This window comes from Anolis carolinensis, unplaced genomic scaffold, assembly GCF_035594765.1.
Source record: "Anolis carolinensis isolate JA03-04 unplaced genomic scaffold, rAnoCar3.1.pri scaffold_7, whole genome shotgun sequence".
In the NCBI taxonomy this organism is placed as follows: domain Eukaryota; kingdom Metazoa; phylum Chordata; class Lepidosauria; order Squamata; family Dactyloidae; genus Anolis; species Anolis carolinensis.
Window position 1 is genome coordinate 16,837,486 of NW_026943818.1, and position 21,615 is coordinate 16,859,100.

Consider the following 21,615-nt stretch of genomic DNA (forward strand, 5'->3'; position numbering starts at 1 on the left):
AAGTTTGCCCATGTCTGTATTGTCGTGTTATAATAATATCCCATTATTATTTCATTCTATTATTATTATTATCATTCTATTATATTTGTATTACAGGAGTCCCAAAGGAGAGGAGGGAGTGGGCGGGGCCTTCGCGGTGACGTCACAGGCGCACGGCGGAAGCGGAAGCCTTGGAAGGGAAAGATGGCGGCGAAGGGAAACAATCCCGGCCGGGCCTGGGAGGCCTTGCCCATCCGCCAGACCCGGAGCCAGCTCGTGGAAGCCGTGAGGCGAGGCGCTTTCCTGGTGGTGGCCGGGCAGACCGGGAGTGGGAAAACCACCCAGCTCCCGAAGTATTTGTATCAGGAAGGTGAGCTGCTGGGAAGCACTCTCTCCTGACGTTACGCCCACACTTATGGCAGGCCTCCTCAGCGGTTGTTGTGAGGCCTGTTGGAAACTAGGCCATTGGCCAGCTCGATTAGCATGCCATAGCCTTGCAGCTTCAAAGCCTGGCTGCCTCCTGCCTGGGGGAATCCTTTGTGGGGAGGTGTCAGCTGGCCCCGATGGTTTGCATTTTGGGGCCCTGAGAAACACTTTTGAAGCACAGGTTGTTCAGCCTAACAACTGAAACCATTGTCTGTTGAACGTTGCAATTAATGACCTTGATTGGCGTTGAAAATCAGGCCCGACTGATTCCTGCCATAGATGTGGGCGAAACGTCAGGAGAAAATGCTTCTGGAACATGGTCATAAAAGCACTGAAAACACACAGCAACCCAGTGATTCCGGTCCTGAAAGTCTTTGACAGCGTATTATAAACTTTTTATTTAATTTACATGTCCATAACATGCACATTAGCTCCAAGTGTCAGGGATATGTCTCTGAATATTATTATATTTTTAATTGTATTATTATTATTATTATTATTATTATTATTATTATGTATTATTAGACATGCATTATTAGATTATTATTATAATATTATATTGTTTTATTATTATAATATATTAATAGAGATACAGTGGAGTCTCACTTATCCAACATAAATGGGGCGGCAGAATGTTGGATAAGTGAATATGTTGGGTAATAAGGAGGGATTAAGGAAAAGCCTATCAAACATCAAATCAGGTTATGATTTTACAAAGTAGGCACCAAAACATCATATTTTACAACAAATTTGACAAAAAAGTAGTTCAGTACGCAGTAATGCTATGTAGTAATGACTGTATTTACGAATTTAGCACCAAAATATCACAATGTATTTAAAACATTGACTACAAAAAGTAATTGGATAATCCAGAACGTTGGATAAGCGAGTGTTGGATAAGTGAGACTCTACTGTATATTATTAGATTATGATTCTAATATTTATTGTATTTTTATTGTTATAATATTGGAGATGTATTACTGTATTAGATTGTTATTCTAATATTTATTATATTGTATTATAATAATAATATATTATTAGAGATGTATTATTATGGTTATTATTATATTATTAACATATATTATTAGAAATGTATTATATTATTAGAAATGTATTATATTATTAGAAATGTATTATATTATAATTATATTTTATTCTCATTAGAGATGTAATATTAAATTATTATTCTAAGATTTATTATTATAGTATATTATTCTAATATCATTATTATTATATTATTATTTATATTATTATTATTGTACGGAGACTCAAAGCGGCCTGCAATTAAAAGCATTACAATGCAACTTATACAAATCTACAAATATTCAAACGGTATTACACATCATTAATATTTAAAACAATTCAGGTTAGATCCATACGATTAAAACATTCATGCTTAAAGGTTGGCTGACTAGATCAGAAGAGATAGGTCTTTACATCATTGTCATATACTTTTTTTCTGTTTTAGTGACTATACGCTTTAGGTTTTAACTTATTCAATGTTGTGATTTTAAGTGTGGAGTCTCTTTCCTTGGATGCTCTTCAACAGAGGCTGATGGCCATCTATTGGGGGGGCTTTGATTGTGCTTTTCCTGCATGGCAGAAGTGGGCTTGGACTCAACGGCCCATGTGGTCTCTTCCAACTCTATGAACCACTGCTCTTTGTTTGGTGCTCTCCTCTGTCTCCAAAACTGATGCCGCTGTTTGTGTCGCTTCTCGCAGGCCTGGCGACGCATGGCGCAATTGCCGTGACACAACCGCGGCGCATGGCGGCCATCTCTGTGGCGCAGAGGGTGGCAGAGGAGATGGGCTGCCCGCTGGGAAGCCTCGTGGGGTACCATGTCCGGTTCGACGAGTGCGCCTCCGAGGTAGAAACTGGCAACCGTTTCAGTTGTTAGACCGAATAACCTGTTATCACTGTTAGGAAAACAGAGATTGGCCAGTGCATAAAAACAGCGGTGCTTCAGAAGTGTTTTTCAGTGCCCCCAAATATAAACAATTGGGGCCAGCAAACACCACCTAACAAAGGATTCTCCCAGGCAGGCTTTGAAGCTGCAAGGCTATTCAGTGCTAATCTTGATATTCTTATATTTCATTGAAACTGTGTTTTTAACAATTTGTTACCTTTATAGTTTTTATTTTGTCTATGTTTTGTTTTGATTGATTTGTATTGGTATCTATGGGCATTGGCCCCATGATATTATGCTATGCTAATAATATAATATATTGTATATACATATAATATTGTTAAGAATATTATAATGTAATATAATAGAGTCTCATTTATCCAAGCTTCACTTATCCAAGATTCTGTATTATCCAAGGCAATCTGCCTTTTAGTTGTCATTGTTTTTGTAGTAAATGTTGCAATGTTTTGGTGCTAAATTCTTAAATATAGTAATTTCTACACAGTAATTAGTGTGTATTGAACTGCTTTTTCTGTCAATTTCTTGTAAAACATGATGTTTTGGTGCTTAATTTGTAAAATCATAATGTAATTTTATGTTTAATAGGCTTTTTTTCTTAATTCCTCCTTATTATCCAAGATTTTCGCTTATCCAATGTTCTGCCGGCCTGTTTATCTTGAATACAGATATATAAACCTCACTTGCCTAGCTTCCAACATACCTCACAACCTCTGAGAATGCATGCCATAGGTGTGGGCGAAACGTCAGGAGAGAATGCTTCTGGAACATAGCCAGACGGCCCGGAAAACTCAATGCAACCTGCTGATCTGATTGCTTTATTTATTTGCCTCTAACCAGATGCTTTTATATAAAAACTGCAGGTAACGTCAATCAAATACATGACGGATGGCTGTTTGCTGAGACAGATCTTGGCTGATCCTGAATTGAGCCAATACAGTGTTGTGATCCTGGATGAAGCTCACGAGAGGAGCCTCAGCACCGTAAGTGCCGGAAATTATAATATAATAATACATAATACTCATATTATACTATACTAATAATATAATATATTGTATATACATATAACATTGATAATAATATAATGTAATACACTATAATACACTGTTACAATTGTATATTTATATATTGCAATATAGTTATGTAGTACAATATAATACATAATGCTTCTTTAGTGCTTATATTATGCTATACTGATAAAATAATATATTGTATGTATATATAATTTGTAAGCCGCCCTGAGTCCCCTTCACGGTGAGAAGGACGAGATATTAATGGCGCTAATAAATAAATTAATAAATAATAAATAAATGAAACCTAGAGGAACAAATTGATCTCCGGTCTTCATCAGGCGATCTGTTATTAATATCAGTCTTTGTTTTAATCCGCATTGAGAACAAAAAATATTGGGTTGCTGTGAGTTTGCCGGGATGTCTGGCCATGTTCCAGAAGCATTCTCTACTGACGTTTCTCCCACATCTGTGGCAGGTATTCTCAGAGGTTGTGAGATCTGTTGGAAACTAGGCCAGTGGGGTTTATATATCTGTGGAATAGTGGCCTATGGGATCTCTTCCAACTCTAGGATTCTATAGTTCTATTATTATTATTATTATTATTATTATTCTAGCTTGGGAACCCAGCAGTGCCTGGGTTATTTGAAGAAGGCATTGTTTATCTTAGGAATTTATGTAATATCACTGAAGTTTGGTCCAGATCCGTCGTTGGCTGGGTTCAGGGCTCTCTGGATAAGGGTGAACTACAACTCCCAAAATCGAGGTCCATTCCCAGTAACCCCTGCAGTATGTTTAGTTGGTCATGGATCTTCTCTGTGCCAAGTTTTTCACTTTTATTATGACTATAGATTATTATTATTATTATTATTAAGCCGGAGCTGGATGGCCATCTGTCAAGAGTGTTTTGATTGTGCTTTTGGTTGGCTCTAGGATTCTAGTATTCTCTCTTTACCTGCCAGGATATCCTCTTTGGCTTACTGAAGCTCTATAAGAAGAAGAAGAATCCCGGCAGAAAGAAACCCTTGAAAGTCGTGGTGATGTCAGCCACGCTGGACACGGACAAATTCTCCCAATTCTTCGACGGCTGCCAGGTCATGGATATCCCGGGACGGAACTATCCCGTGAAGGAGATTTTCTGTGGGGCCGTGGGGCCGAAGGATGTCGAGAGCTCTGCGTATGTTACAGAGGTGCGTATGTTACAACCACACCACAAAACTACAATCTGGACCCACAAAACTCACAACAACACATTGTGACTGTAATAACACAACTAAATGCCCCAGAAATACGAAACCTGGCACACAACTAAACATCCGAGAAATACAAAACTTGACAACACAATGCAAAAGCCTTGCCTCCCGGTTGTAACAACACAACTACACCACAAAACCACAATCTGGACCCACAAAACTCACAACAACGCATCGTGACTATAAAAACACAACTAAACGCCCCAGAAATACGAAACTTGACAACACAATGCAAAAGCCTTGCCTCCTGGTTGTAACAACACAATCACACCACAAAACCACAATCCAGAACCACAAAACTCACAACAACACATCGTGACTATAACAACACAACTAAACGCCCCAGAAATACGAAACTTGGCACACAACTAAACACCCGAGAAATTCAAAACTTGACAACACAATGCAAAAGCCTTTCCTCCTGATTGTAACAACACAACCACACCACAAAACCACACAGCAATGCGTGGCCGGGCACAGCTAGTATATATATGTAATGCAATGTGCGTTTTTACTATGGAGTAAACAACAAAACTACTGAACCAAATCACACCAAATTTGGCCACAAAAGACATAGTCATTCAAAGTATGTCTTTCAAACAAACAAACAAAAAACCTAAAAATAAAGTCCAGGAAAAGCCATTTTTCCCTTAGCTGCCAGTTAGAAGGGTAGGCCCCGCCCACTTCGTCTCCTAGCAACCCACTCAGCCACAATGGAGCTCAGGGCTTCTTCACTCAGGCCTATAACAATATAATCTCTAAAATCAGGACTGTAAATAAAGAGCAACACTCTGAAAACAGGGGAATTCCAGAAAGGAAACGACCGGGGCCAGCTAACACCTCCCAACAAAGGATTCCCCCCAGGCAGGAAGCAGCCAAGCTTTGAAGCCCTCCTGGCTCCATTTCAGGTTCCGGGACCAGATGCTGACTCTTCTTGGTTAGTGTTGGCCTTGTGTTGACTTCCTCCTTATGTTTGGAAGACAGATATCTATAACTAAGAGACACAAGGTATTCTGTAACAACAACATAATGCCTCTTGTATCTTGACTTCCTTCTCCTAATCTTTGCTTGTTTCAGGCTGTCAGAGTGACCTTGGACATCCATTTGAATGGACCAGCGGGAGATATTCTGCTTTTTCTGACCGGTGAGCATTTTCTCCTGCATCTACGCATACACAACAGCCCAGTGATTCTGGCCATGCAAGCCTTTGACAACATATTTATTTATTGTGTCAGAAGTTAAGAGTCCATCTTTTCCTTAGTGGTAAATATCCACTAGCATTCATGCAAGGCAATTAGGTTTCTCAGTTGTTAGACTCATATACCTAGGTATCTCTTTGAACTGTTAGGAACAAAGATATGGCAAATGCATAAAATATAGAGTGTTATTTCAAACTTCTTGCTTATTGGTTTCATGTTAACTGTTCCATGTTTAACTTGCTAAATAAATATCTCTTTTGTTTTCACCGCAGGCCAGTCTGAGATCGAACGGACGTGCGAGTTGCTTTTCCAGAAAGCGGAGTCGATCGATTACCGTTTTGACGTGAGAGAGAGTGCCGTGGAAGGCTTGCTCATCCTCCCCTTGTATGGCTCAATGCCGACGGGTGAGCACGTTGCTTTCAAGACTGGCTTGATTTTGATTTCCTTCCACGCACCTTGATTTTGGGAGTTGTAGTTCACCTGCATCCGAAAAGCACTGAACCCAGCTGTGAGTATTTCAGGTTGTCTGGCCATGTTCCAGAAGCTTTCTCTGCTGACGTTTCGCCCACAACCTCTCAGGATGCCTGCCACAGATGTGGGCGAAACGTCAGGAGAGAATGCTTCTGGAGCATGGCCAGACAGCCCGAAAAAATCACAGCAGTCCAGTCATTCTGGCCACAAAAGCCTTCGACGATACATTCTTTACAGAGACGCTTTGCATGTCTCTTTTTCAGAGCAGCAGAGAAGGATTTTTCTTCCTCCGCCGCCAGGGATACGGAAATGTGTGGTGGCCACCAACATCGCAGCCACGTCTCTCACCATTGATGGGATCAGGTGAGCCGTTCTCTGCGTTTGCAAAGCTTGCAGCCCTTTTTATTAATTAATTAATTAATTAGCGCCATTGATATCCCACCCTTCTCACCCCGAAGGGGACTCAGGGTGCCTCATAAGTCATATATACATACAATATATTATATTATTTGTATAGCACAATATAAGCATTATATTTTACTATATTGTACTATACCACTATATTGTAATATTATTAGTAATATTACATTATAATAGTGTATTATTATTATTATTATTATTATTACATGGTATTACATCATATGTGCGGATCAGAATGCACATATACATGGCAAACATTCAATGTCATTAGACATAGGAATGCCATTAGATGTGGCATTGAGTGTTTGCCATGTATATGTTCATCGTGATTCGCCCTGAGTCCCTTTTGGGGTGAGAAAAAAGGGCAGAATATAAATACTGTAAATAAATAAATAAATTTATTTATAAATTTATAAATACTGTACATTTATTTATAAATACTGTAAATTTATTTATACATTTATAAATACTGTAAATTCATTTATAAATTTATAAATACTGTAAAATTATTTATAAATTTATAAATACTGTAAATAAATAAATTTATTTATAAATTTATAAATACTGTAAATTTATTTATAAATTTATAAATACTGTAAATAAATAAATAAACCCCAATAGTTGTGTCCCCTTCCAAAACTACACTTAAGAGCTTGGTGCCCCTGGTGGCGCAGCGGATTAAACCGCTGATCTGCTGAATTTGCTGACCAAAAGGTCGGCGGTTCAAATTCGGGGAGCGAGGTGAGCTCCTGCTGTTAGCCCCAGCTTCTGCCAACCTATTTATTTATTTATTTCCAACATTTATATCCCGCCCTTCTCACCCGAAGGGACTCAGGGCGGCGTACACAATTGGCAACAATTCAATGCTTACACGTAATTAAAACATAACAATAAAAATCCAATTAAAGCAATTAAAACAATATAAAAATATAAAACATATGGTTAAACATCCTAGCAGTTCGAAAACATGCAAATGTGAGTAGATCGATAGGTACTGCTTTGGCGGGGAGATAACATTGGCGCTCCATGCAGTCATGCCTAAGGCCACATGACCTTGGAGGTGTCTATGGACAATGCCGGCTTTTCGGCCGAGAAATGGAGATGAGCACCAATCCCCAGAGTTGGACTCAACTAGACTTAATGTCAGGGGAAATCTTTACCCTAATATAATAATAATAAATTATAATAGTATACTAATATAATAATAGAAATAATATAATATAAATATAATAATATAGGTAATAACAGTAATAATATAATCATAATAATATAAAATGATAATAGTGATGCTAATATAATACTATAATATAATATAATAAAGGAAAACCTCTACCTAAAGAGCTTGAGATCATTTTGTAGATTTAGCTTTTCAATGATGTTTCAATGTGTGTTTCTCTTAAGGTTCGTGGTGGACAGTGGGTTTGTGAAGCAGTTGAACCACAACCCAAGGGTGGGCTTGGACATGCTGGAGGTTGTCCCTATTTCCAAGTAAGTTGGAGGTAATGGAAGCTCACGGTAGCACCTTTGAAGCCAACATCCACATGCATGAGAGATATTTGGGCATTTGAACCCATTTTGCGTTTTGCTTTCCAGAAGCGAGGCCTGTCAGCGGGCAGGAAGAGCGGGCAGGACAGCGCCTGGGAAATGCTTCCGAGTCTACAGCAAGGAGTTCTGGGAGCAGTGCATGCCGGACCACATGGTCCCAGAGATCAAGCGCACCAGTTTGACTTCTGTCATACTGACGTTAAAATGCCTGGCCATCCATGACGTCATCAGGTAACCATACTATCAAGCTATTTGCCTCCAGATGTTTTTGTAGCCATCCGTTGAGGATTTAAATCACATTAAAAGTGCAGAGATATGCCATGTGAACCTGGAGGCCCTTCGGTCTAAGATGCACCATTGGCTTTATATATATATATATAATATAATATAATATAATATAATATAATATAATATAATCAATATATTTTATATAGACACAGTATAAAAGGAATAGGGAAGGGAAGAGGAAGGCAAATGTTATTTAATATTTTATTAATTATTTTATATGTCGTTTAATTGTGCCTCGGAATGTATATTTATATGGATGTTTTAACTTAATTAATTTTAATTATTATTATTATTGTTATATTGTCATTGTTTTTGTCAATGTGAGAGTTGAATGGAGACACTTGCAGCTCTCTGTCTCAATTCTCCCCTCTGTTGGCAATCTAGCATCTGCTTAGATGCGGCGGTTCAGGGCTTTTATTGAAGTTATTTACAGTTGTGTACATAAGCGCAGCTAACACACATGTCCGGCAGATTTGAAACTTATCAGTAAAACTTGTCACCTCCCACATTCCTTTCCCAATGACTGATGTCTGGCTATGTAAGTGGAAGCTGAATAATGTCACTCTAGGCAGTAAATCTAATTCGATGCATTTAACCATTCCTCTGCTAGATTGCTTACCGAAAAAACCATTTTTTTTCGACCCATAAGTTATTATGGGCGGGCTTCCCCAGTTTTAGAGATACCATTCCTTCTGTGATGCTTTCTCCTCCGTCTGCAGAAGGGACCTGGGTTTAAAGGCAGGGCTTTATTCCTGCAAAGGAGCCTCGCGGTGACTGGATGGCTTCAGTGTTTTGTGTCTGTTCTGTGCAGGTTTCCTTACCTGGATCGCCCGGAGGAGAGGCGCATCCTGGAAGCCTTGAAGCAGCTTTACCAGTGTGGTGCCATTGACAGGTACATAGAGGGAACCGGGACGGGCCGGGGGGGGGGGGGGGTCTGCGTCTGCCATTAGTTCATTTTCATGGTTTGTGCTCTGCTGGACCACTCCCAACAACTACCATGTCAGACTCCACAGAGAAGCCATTGAAATCCACAAGCATGTGGACAACTTCAATAGAAAGGAGGGAACCATGAAAATGAACAAAATCTGGCTACCAGTATTAAAAAAAACCCTCAAAAAATCAGAATAGTAAATAAGGAGCAGCACTCTGAAAACAGAAGAATTCCAGACAGGAATCAATCAGGGGCAGCTAACGACTCTGAAGAAAGGATTCCCCAAGGCCAGTATGGGAGGCTGGGAAGACCATTTAATGCTAATTACAACATTCACACTGGCCTCCAACAGACATGAGTTCTTCCCCTCACCCAGATATATAAACCTTCCTTGCTTAGTTTCTCCATATACCTCACAATCTTTGAGGATGCCTGCCATAGATGTGGGCGAAACGTCAGGAGAGAATGCTTCTGGAACATGGCCAGACAGCCCGGAAAACATACAACAACCCTGTGATCCTGGCCATGAACGCCTTCGACAACACATTGTTTTCTCAATTTGCTTCGGACACGATAAATAAATACCCTGATTAGTCTCCCTGTTGTGGTCCCATTTAGGGGGGGGCAGGTGACCCCGTTGGGCGAACTCGTGGTGCAGTTTCCCCTCCCGCCGAACCTGACCTGCGCCCTCCTCAAGGCCGCCGCTTTCGGCTGCGAAGACCTGCTCCTCCCCATCGCAGCCATGCTGTCGGTGGAGAAAGTCTTCATCCGACCAGGTAAGCAATGGCGGGGAAGGCCAAGCCATGCTTGGCTATCTGTAAGTTTCTGCAGGATGTCCTTGCGTGCAGCTACTTTGGGCTTAGTGTTCGCACAGTGTTTCCAAAATGTTAGTGTTCGATTTAGATACTGTATACACAAGAGTATAAGCTGACCCGAATATAAGCCAAGGCACCTAATTTTACCACAAAAAATTGGGGAAACATTGACTCAAGTACTGTATATACTCGAGTATAAGCTTAGTTTTTCAGCCCTCTTTTTAAGACTGAAAAAGCCCCCCTCGGCTTATACTCGGGTGAGGATCCTGGTTGGCTTATATTTGGGTCAGCTTATACTCGAGAATATATGATACATTTATTATTTTTCTCTATTATTATTGGTATTATTACATTTATTATTTTTCTGTATTATTGTTGCCACTATTACATTGATTTTACTCTATTTTAATTATTATTAATACATTTATTAATAATAATAAGATCACTCTGATCTTATTATTATTGCATTTATTATTTTACTCTATTTATTATTACATGTATTATTTTCCTGTATTTATTATTATTATTACATGTATTATTTTACTGTATTATTATTAAAAGGATACATAAGCACATTGACATTGAAGAAGATGAGAATAATGATTTGATCAGAGTTGGACAGTCGTATCTTAAATTTGAGCTTGATGTAAATATTCAAAAATATTTAACCTACTGATGCCTCAATTAATGTAATTTTATTGGCATCTGTTTTTATTTCTGAAATGTACCACCATTGGCTTATACTGGAGTCAATGTTTTCCCAGTTTTTTTGCGGTAAGATTAGGTGCCTTGGCTTATATTCGGGTCGGCTTATACTTCAATATATACGGTATAAGCGGAGAGTGGTACATTTCAGAAATAAAAAATAGATAAGATTAAAATTACATTAAATGGGGCATCAGTAGGTTAAATGTTTTTGAATGTTTACATAACACTATAATTTAAGATAAGACTGTCCAACTCTGATCAAATCAGTATTCTCATCTTCTTCAATGTCAATGTTCTTACGTATCTTTTTAATAATAGTAGAGTAAAATAATGAATGTAATAACAAGATCAGAGTGAAATAATTAATGTATTATTAATAATAAAAAATAGAGTATTTATTATTTATTTCCAATATTTCTATCCCGCCCTTCTCACCCGAAGGGACTCAGGGTGGTGTACAATTGGCAACAATTCGCTGCCGACACATCATTAAAAACAAACAGCATAAAAAATCTATTACAAACAGTTAAATACAGTATAAAATATAAAACATATGGTTAAAATCCATTCATCCAATATCCTTGTGCTAAAAATATGGAACGCTTCACGAATTTGCGTGTCATTTGCGAGTAAAATAAATGGAATACAGTAGAGTCTCACTTATCCAACATTCGCTTATCCAACGTTCTGGATTATACAACACAGTCTGCCTTTTAGTAGTCAATGTTTTTGTAGCCAATGTTTTCAATACATTGTGATATTTTGGTGCTAAATTCGTAAATACAATAATTACAACATAACATTACTGCGTATTGAACTACTTTTTCTGTCAAATTTGTTGTATAACCTGATGTTTTGGTGCTTAATTTGTAAAATCATAACCTAATTTGATGTTTAATAGGTTTTTCCTTAATTCCTCCTTATTATCCAAGATATTCGCTTATCCAAGCTTCTGCTGGCCCGTTTAGCTTGGATAAGTGAGACTCTATTGTATATACAATACATTATAATATTAGTATAGTATTATTATATATTATTATATCATTAAATTGCTACAGGAGACACGGTGGAAAGATACCTTCTCGGCCCTGCCTTCTTCATTCTTCTCCAGAATGGCAGTTAGACCTGTATATATATATATATACAGTAGAGTCTCACTTATCCAAGTTTCTGGATTATCCAAGCCATTTTTGTAGTCAATGTTTTCAATATAGATAGAACGTAATAATAGAATGTAATAATAATACAATATTATTATAATACAAAGGGAGACAGGGCTTTATATAGAGCGGTGTATGAAACAAGGCCCAATTCCTGCCCCTGTCCACCAGAGGGAGACAAAGCTTAATATAATTTTTATTGTTACTACAGTAGAGTCTCACTTATCCAACACTTGCTTATCCAACGTTCTGGATTATCCAACGTATTTTTGTAGTCAATGTTTTCAATATATCGTGATACTTTGGAGCTAAATTCGTAAATACAGTAATTACTACATAGCATTACTGCTATTACAGGATGTTATTGTGTGCAGTTTCCCCAGCATGTTATTGCGTGCAGCTTTATCGTGTTTACGCACCATTTACGCAGGATGTTGTTGCATGCAGCTACTTCATGCTTAGTGTTCGCACCGTTTCCGCATGATGTTATTGCGTGCAGCTATATCGTGCTTACTCACCGTTTCTGCAGGATATTATTGCATACAGCTATATTGTGCTTATGCACCGTTTCCGCAGGATTTTATTGCGTGCAACTACTTTGTGCTTAGTGTTTGCACTGTTTCTGCAGAATGTTATTTCATGCAGCTACTTTGTACTTAGTGTTCGCACCGTTTTCGCAGGATGTTATTGCATACAGCTATATTGTGCTCAGTGTTTGTCAATTGCAACATTCACACTTGCCTCAAGCAGAGAAGAGTTCTTTCTCCAAACCAACAAGAATGTGACTTCGAACGTGGTCTTTTGTTAGGTGACCCCGAAAGGCAAACGGAAGCCGAACTCCGGCACCGAGAGCTGACGTCCCAAGTGGGAGGCTGCAATGACTTTGCCACTCTCCTGAACATCTTCCAGCAATGCAAATCAAGGTGACAAGTACACATATTTTTAATGTTATGTCTTTTTAAATGAATTTTAAATACTCTTTGAGTATTCAGTCGGTTTTCCAAAACACACATTTTAATCTTAGTATTGGGTCTGATGTTTTTTTTTGTATGCATTTCTCTCGTGTGTATTTATAAGCTGCCCTGAGTCTTAATGCTGGGGGAAAAGGTGGAATATAAATGAAAATAATGATGATAATATTACTAATTTGTGCAGCAAATCTCCGTCAGCTTGGTGCCGAGACAACTGGATTCATTGGAGAGCGGTGAAGCTTGCGTTCAGTGTGGAGGAGCAGCTTCGAGAAATCACCAACAAATTGAAGCAGGTAAGTCAAGGTATTACTAGCATTGCCCGGCTTATCTCTTTCAACACAGACCTTCAACATCTTTCCACCATGTTTCCTGTATCAATTTTAACAATATATTAATATATAATACTCATATTATATTATACTATTATAATATATTGTATATACATATAATATTGATAATAATGATGTAATACAATGTAATAATAATAATACACTATTATAATTGTATATTTATATTACATGTATTATTACTAATGATATTGCAATATAGTCATATAGTACAATATAATAATATATAATGCTTATATAGTGCTTATATTGTGCTATACTGATAATATAATATATTGTATATACATATAAAATTGATAATATTATGATGTAATACAACATAATAATAATAAGACACTTATAATTGTATATTTATATTACATGTAATATTACCAATGATATTGCAATATACAGTAGAGTCTCACTTATCCAACGTTCTGGCTTATCCAACACATTTTTGTAGTCAATGTTTGCAATATATCGTGATATTTTGGTGCTAAATTCATAAATACAGTAATTACTACATAGCATTACTTGTATTGAACTACTTTTTCTGCCAAATTTGTTGTCTAACATGATGTTTTGGTGCTTCATTTGTAAAATCATAACCTAATTTGATGTTTAATAGGCTTTTCCTTAATGCCTCCTTATTATCCAACATATTTGCTTATCCAACATTCTGCCGGCCCGTTTATGTTGGATAAGTGAGACTCTACTGTAGTCGTATAGTACAATATAATAATATATAATGCTTATATAGTGCTTATATTGTGCTATACTGATAATATATTGTGTGTGTATATATATATATATATATATATATATATATATATATATATATATATAAAATTGATAATAATATTATCATGTAATACAATGTAATAATAATAATACACTATTGTAATTGTATATTTATATTACATATAATATTACTAATGATATTTCAATATAGTCGTATAGTACAATACAATGATATATAATGCTTATATTGTGCTATAGTAATAATGTTATATATTGTACGTAATACGTATATATAACTTGTAAGATGCCCTGAGTCCACTTTGGAGTGAGAAGGGCGGGATATAAATGTCACCAATAAATAAATAAATATGTGAGTACGCTTCATCTGTTTCTCTTTTTCTCCTTTCTGACTCTGCAGCGGCCGGACTTCCCACGAGAGCATTTTGACGGCTCCAGGAATGAAATATTGAGGAGGTGCTTGTGCGCAGGCTACTTTGCCAACGTCGCAAGGAGGTAAGATGATGGGATTCTCCGGTAGCAATGCCCTTTTCCCCGTGACGTTGTTACTTGGTGGCTTCTCGGCTTGTGTATGAGCTTTCCTTCCGTTCTGCAACACTGAGGTTCCCCTCCTTGGGTTTTGAGACCGGCAGGAAGGGATTCAAGCTCCAACCGACTGATGTTTGGAGTCCCACTTTGTGTGCCTTTGTCCTCACCACCCACCAGACCAGGGGTCCCCAAACTTTTTAAACTGGGGGACAGTTCAAGATTCTTCAGACCATTGGGGGGCCGGACCATAGTTGGCCGAGCAATAATAGTAATAATAATAATAACAATGTGTTGGAAGTTGGCCGAGCAATAATAATAATAATAATAATAATAATAATAATAATAATAATAATAATGTGTTGGAAGAGACCCCTTGGGCCATTTAGCCCAACTCCCTTCTGCCTTTGTGCACCAAAAGCATAAGCAAAGCACCCCTGACAGATGGCCTCCCAGCTTCAATAATAATAATAATAATAATAATAATAATAATAATAATAATAATAATAATGTGTTGGAAGAGACCCCTTGGGCCATTTAGCCCAACCCCCTTCTGCCTTTGTGCACCAAAAGCACAAGGAAAGCACCTCTGAGAGATGGCCTCCCAGCTTCAATAATAATAATAATAATAATAATAATAATAATAATAATGTGTTGGAAGAGACCCCTTGGGCCATTTAGTCCAACTCCCTTCTGCCTTTGTACACCAAAAGCACAAGCAAAGCACCTCTGACAGATGGCCTCCCAGCTTCAATAATAATAATAATAATAATAATAATGTGTTGGAAGAGACCCCTTGGGCCATTTAGTCCAACTCCCTTCTGCCTTTGTGCACCAAAAGCATAAGCAAAGCACCCCTGACAGATGGCCTCCCAGCTTCCATAATAATAATAACAACAACAACAACAACAAAGAGGGTTGGAAGAGACCCCTTGGGCCATTTAGTCCAACCCCTTTCTGCCTTTGTGCACCAAAAGCACAAGGAAAGCACCCCTGAGAGATGGCCACCCAGCCTCAATGTTAATAATAGTAATAATAATAATAATAATAATAATAATAATAATAATAATAATAACTGGGATCTGCACGCATCATCCGAAAATACATCACACAGTCCTAGACACTTGGGAAGTGTTCGACTTGTGATTTTGTGATACGAAATTCAGCATGTCTACCTTGTTTGCTGTGTCATACAATAAAATAATAATAATAATAAAGAGGGTTGGAAGAGACCCCTTGGGCCATTTAGCCCGACCCCCTTCTGCCTTGGTGCCGTGGGGGCTGGATAAATGGCTTCGATGGGTCTCATGTGGCAGAGGCAACGGAGCGCAGCGCATGTGCCTGACAGATGGCATGGTTGCATTTTCCGGTGCGGGATGTGCCTGAGCTCCGCATTCTCCAGCTGTTCTCCAAGCATCTTCTCTGTTGTGTATTTTATTTTTAGATCCGTCGGCAAGTCGTTCTGCACGATGGACGGCCACGGCAGCACTGTGTACATTCACCCTTCGTCCGCTGTGAGCCTCTTCCTTCTGTTGTTTCTTTGGCATCGGATGTTTGGGACTTTGTGTATTTGTGCCGAGTTTGGTCCAGAGCCATCAGTTGGGTGCTCTGTTGATGTGGGTGAACTATAACTCCCAAACTCCCCTCGAAACCCCTCAGTATTCAAAGTTTGGCATGTTGGGTATGTGTGGCAAGTTTATTAGTTCCATCGCCAGTTTGGTACAGGGTGCGCTCTGAGCGATGGTGAACTACAACTCCCAGAATTCAAAAACAGACCCCCAACCCCACCAGTATTCAATGTTGGCGATCCATGCCCACCAAAGTCTTCCAGTATTTTCTGTTGGTCATGGGAGTTCTATGTGCCCAGTTTGGCTCAATTCCATCATTGGTGGAGGTGAACTATAAATCCCAGCAACTGCAACTCCCAAATGACAAAATCATTCTCTCCCCAACCTCACCAGAATTCAAATTTGGGCATATTGGGTATTTGTGCCAGTCTACAACACTGAAATGTCAGATAATTTATTGGCGTTTTGCCTAAGTTTCAGCCAGAAACGTCTCTCCTGCATATATATGGATCGAATAATAATAATAATAATAATTTATTTTTATACCCCGCTTCTATCTCCCTGAAGGGACTTGAGGCGGCTTACATGGGGCCAAGCCCGGATTAAACAGCAAACCAAAATAAAATAACATCAGAAAATACAGACATAAAAACATGATAAAATATAAAATGATAGTCATAGTAAAAACATGGATTTGGCACCCAAGTAGAGGGGATAAGATGAACTGGGTAAAGTGCAACTACTGAATATTGTAAACAAGGTAGTTGATTATATATTACATGTAATATTACTAATAATATTACAATATATTGATATAGTACAATATAGTAATTTAATGCTAGTGTTGTGCTATGCTCATAATATAATATTGTATGTAAATTTAATTTGTAAGCCGCTCTGAGTCTCCTTCGGGGTGAGAAGGGTGGGATAGAAATATAGTAAATAATAATAACAACAACAACAACAACAATAAGTGCTACCTTCAATAGGGGAGCAACCTGGGGTGGGGTGTATAGATTGTAAAATATAATGCAACCTACCACTGAACTTTCCTTCACTAACACGCAAATTACTTCTCTCCGTGTTTTGTTTATTATTTACGTTATTGGAAGCTGCACAACCAGGAGGCCCAGTTGGAGTGGATTCTCTTCCATGATGTGCTGGTGACCTCCAGGATTTATGTGCGGACCGTCTGCCCCATCCGCTACGACTGGGTCCAGGACCTCCTGCCCCGGCTCCACGAGATCGATGCCTATGCGCTGAGCAGCATGGCGCGGGAGGAAGTGACCGAGGCGGAAATGGCCAAGTGGAAGGACAAGGAAGCTCCGGAGGGAAGGACCGGTGAGATAACCGTGCATTCCTGTGGAGGGTTTGGAAGCAGCCTGGCTTTGAAGCTGTACGGCTGTTCAATGCTCTTCAAGGTAGTCCAGGGTGAGAGAAAGAACTCTTGTCTGTCACCTAATTGCTAGGACACGAAGTGGGCGGGGCCTAAAGGGGGTGGGGCCTACCTTTCTGACTGGCAGTCGGGGGAGAACGGCTCTTCCTCGTCCTCTGTAATTTGGACTTTATCAGTGGTTCCCAAGCTTATTTGGCCTACCGCCCCCTTTCCAGAAAAAATATTACTCAGCGCCCCCTGGAAATTATTTTTTTTTAAATTTTAATAGCAATTAAACAGAAAGATATATGTATTCATGTTTCTACCTTTTTTGTAAAATATAGTAAAAAAGAAAGGAGTAAATTAGAAACATTGAAGTTTGAAATTATGAAACTAATTTTTGAACTCGGAATAGAAAGGTAATAAAGTTATTCATCATCCCCAAATGCATCACCGCCCCCCTAGATCGCTGGCAGCCAGGGGGAGAACGGCTCTTCCTCGTCCTCTGTAATTTGGACTTTTTTATTTTTCTAGGCTTTTTTAAATGGAAAGACATAGATTGGATGACTACATCTTTTGTGGCCAAATTTGGTGCAATTTGTTTCAGTGGTTTTGTTGTTTGCTCCATGGGAAAAATTCACATTACATTTTTATATAGATAGATATGTGTACGTTTCCTCTTTATGTTTAGGAAACTCAACAAAAGAGACGGCAAAGAAAATGGAGAGAAGGAACAATGACCAGTCTATAGAGGACGCTCGCTCCCGGTACTTGGAGAGGAGGAGACAGAGGCAGCAGGGCGTAAGGACCTCTTCGAAGGAGATCGGCTGAGCCAGAAGATGTGGCTTCCCATTCATTTCACTGTGAGATGTCTTTGATGGGCCAAGTTATGGCCCAAGAGGGTCTTCAGGGTCACATATTCCCTTTCTTGATGCACAGCCAGACATTCACATGCACAATCCTATGGTCACCTTCACGTTGGAGGATCTGCTCATGGTCAGAGATGTCTCCTCTTTAGGAACCTGTACGTCATCCAGTAGGAAACTGGCCTTAGAATCAGGCTGGAGGGTCTTGGGAGCGGTTAATAATAAAAATAAAATGTGATACAATATAATAATAATAATAATAATAATAATAATAATAATAATAATACACCATACAAACATCATATCAACCTGAGAGCCAGGAAAATAGTTCCATCTTGTCTCCTGTGCCATAGCAACATGCTATGCTAATTTTATATACATATATATATATATAATATATACAGTAATTTATAAATATATAATAAATTGTATAAACTTGTAATGTTGGTAATAATATTATAATGTAATACAATATAATAATAATAATAATAATAATAATAATAATAATAATAATAATAATAATAATAATAATTGATATGAATTATAAGTGATATGAAATCCAGCATATCTATCTTGTTTGCTGTGTCATAATAAAATAATAATAATAATAATACACCATACAGACATCATATCAACCTGGGAGCCAGGAAAATAGTTCCATCTTGTCTCCTGTGCCATAGCAACATGCTATGCTAATTTTTTTTATATATATATATATAAATATATATAAAAATATTTTATATATATATATATACACACACACACACACACACACACACACACACACTAATTTATAAATATATATTGTATAAACTTATAATGTTGATAATAATATAATGTAATACAATATAATAATAATAATACACCATACAGACATCATATCAACCTGGGAGCCAGGAAAATAGTTCCATCTTATCTCCTGTGCCATAGCAACATGCTATGCTAATTTTATATACATTTATATATATATAATATACAATAATTTATAAATATAATATTGTATAAACTTATAATGTTGCCAGTGATACGGTACAATATAGTAATTTAATGCTTATATTGTGCTATGCTAATAATATATTGTATGTTCATTTGATTTGTAAGCCGCTCTGCGTCCCCTCTGGGGTGAGAAGAGTGGGATATAAATGTAGTCAATAAATAAATAAATAGATGTGGGAGAAACATCAGGAGAGAATGCTTCTGGAACATGGCCAGGCAGCCCAGAAAACATACAATTTGTACATATAATTATTAAGCTGCTCTGAGTCTCCTTCAGGGTGAGAAGGGCGGGTTATAAATGTAGTAAATAAATAAGTAAAACATTATGTAAATATGTTTTTTATTTCCTTTTTTGTTATAAAAGAAATCACTTTTGTATGTCTAATAAAGATTGAAGGCTCATATTGAGCTTATTTTCCCATTTCATCGTGTCTGTATCACCTTTCACCAGGCTTTCATGGAGACTTCTTGCTTGTTCAAGTGTCTTGAAACTACGGAAGTGCAGATTCTACGGACGTCTGGGTGCTGTTATTATTATTTACTATTTTGCGTACCCTGGGGTATTTGAAAAAAATTATTTTTTATAATTATTTTAAAATTCATTATGTTGTGGATTAACAACAACTGCCATCATGCCAGTGAAATTCCATCAGTCCTTAAAGAAATATATATTATAATTTATAATTATTATAATTATCCACACTATTATAATTGTATATTTATATTATTAGCATAGCACAATATAAGGAATTAAATTACTATATTGTACTATATAATTTTATGGTAATATTATTAGTAATATTACATTTAATATATAATATATAATTAATATATTGTATTATTAATTAGTATATTGTATTACATTATAATATTATTATCCATATTATAAGTACATACAATATATTGTATATTTATAAATTATAGCTATATATATATATATATATATATATATATAACTTTATATACTGTAAAAATATAAGATTATTCTGCTCAAGGTCATAGTTTGGCCTGCGGTGGGATTCGAACTCGCAGCTCAGAGTTCTTGTATTGTATTACTGTATTAATTAGTATATTGTATTACATTATAATATTATTATCCATATAAGTACATACAATATATTGTATATGTATAAATTATATATATATATATATATATATATATATAAAAACTTTATATACTGTAAAAATATAAGGTTATTCTGCTCAAGGTCATAGTTTGGCCTGCGGTGGGATTCGAACTCGCAGCTCAGAGTTCTTGTATTATTAATTAGTATATTGTATTACATTATAATATTATTATCAATATTATAAGTACATACAATATATTGTATATTTATAAATTATAGGTATATATATATATAAATATATATATACAGTAGAGTCTCGCTTATCCAACTTAAACGGGCCGGCAGAATGTTGGATAAGCGAATATGTTGGATAATAAGGAGAGATTAAGGAAAAGCCTATTAAAAATCAAATTAGGTTATGATTTTACAAATTAAGCGCCAAAACATCATGTTATACAACAAATTTTACAGAAAAAGTAGTTCATTACACAGTAATGCTATGTAGTAATGACTGTATTTACGAATTTAGCACCAAAATATCATGATATATTGAAAACATTGACTACAAAAATGCGTTGGATAATCCAGAACGTTGGATAAGTGAGACTCTACTGTATATAACTTTATATACTGTAAATATAAGGTTATTCTGCTCAAGGTCATAGTTTGGCCTACGGTGGGATTCGAACTCGCAGCTCAGAGTTCTTTCTTTGCGCAGCCGCCTTTCCTCCGTGCGCCACAGTCATGTTTAGGCCCCGCCCCCTTTCCAAGACCCTTCTTGAGGAATGTCCCGCCTCCCCTCATCACGTGATGCAAGCGAGGAGGCGTCCGCCAGGAACGGAAGTGAGGTCACCCTCCGGCCAGGTCGCATGATGTGGCAAAAAAAAGGGAGGGCGTGGCTTCGAGGAAAAGAAATCCCTCCTCCAAACCGCTGAAAGAAAAAAGTCCCTTCCGGTCGAAGTATCCCTCCGCGTCATTGATTCTGGAGGGAAAAGTAGAGCGCGGAGAGCGCGATCCCTCCGCCTGGGCCGC

The 21,615-nt window shown here is 37.5% G+C and overlaps 1 protein-coding gene across 2 annotated transcripts; it reads left to right on the forward strand.

The window, feature by feature from the left end:
* Positions 1-136: 136 nt before the first annotated feature.
* On the forward strand, positions 137-19,937 carry dhx40 (DEAH-box helicase 40). Of its 2 annotated transcripts, XM_003227278.3 has the most exons (17): positions 137-349; positions 2,128-2,273; positions 3,194-3,313; positions 4,303-4,530; positions 5,671-5,737; positions 6,065-6,196; positions 6,527-6,626; positions 8,085-8,171; positions 8,277-8,459; positions 9,328-9,408; positions 10,066-10,223; positions 12,939-13,053; positions 13,286-13,394; positions 14,587-14,681; positions 16,156-16,225; positions 17,392-17,620; positions 18,346-19,937. In XM_003227278.3, exons 1-17 carry the CDS (start codon positions 184-186, stop codon positions 18,483-18,485), a joined length of 2,226 nt encoding a protein of 741 aa, XP_003227326.2. In that variant the 5' UTR covers positions 137-183; the 3' UTR covers positions 18,486-19,937. The 2 variants fall into 2 exon arrangements, with proteins under 2 accessions (XP_003227326.2, XP_062815361.1); XM_062959291.1 differs by lacking the exon at positions 2,128-2,273 and having other exon boundaries at positions 214-349.
* The last annotated feature ends 1,678 nt before the right edge of the window (positions 19,938-21,615 follow it).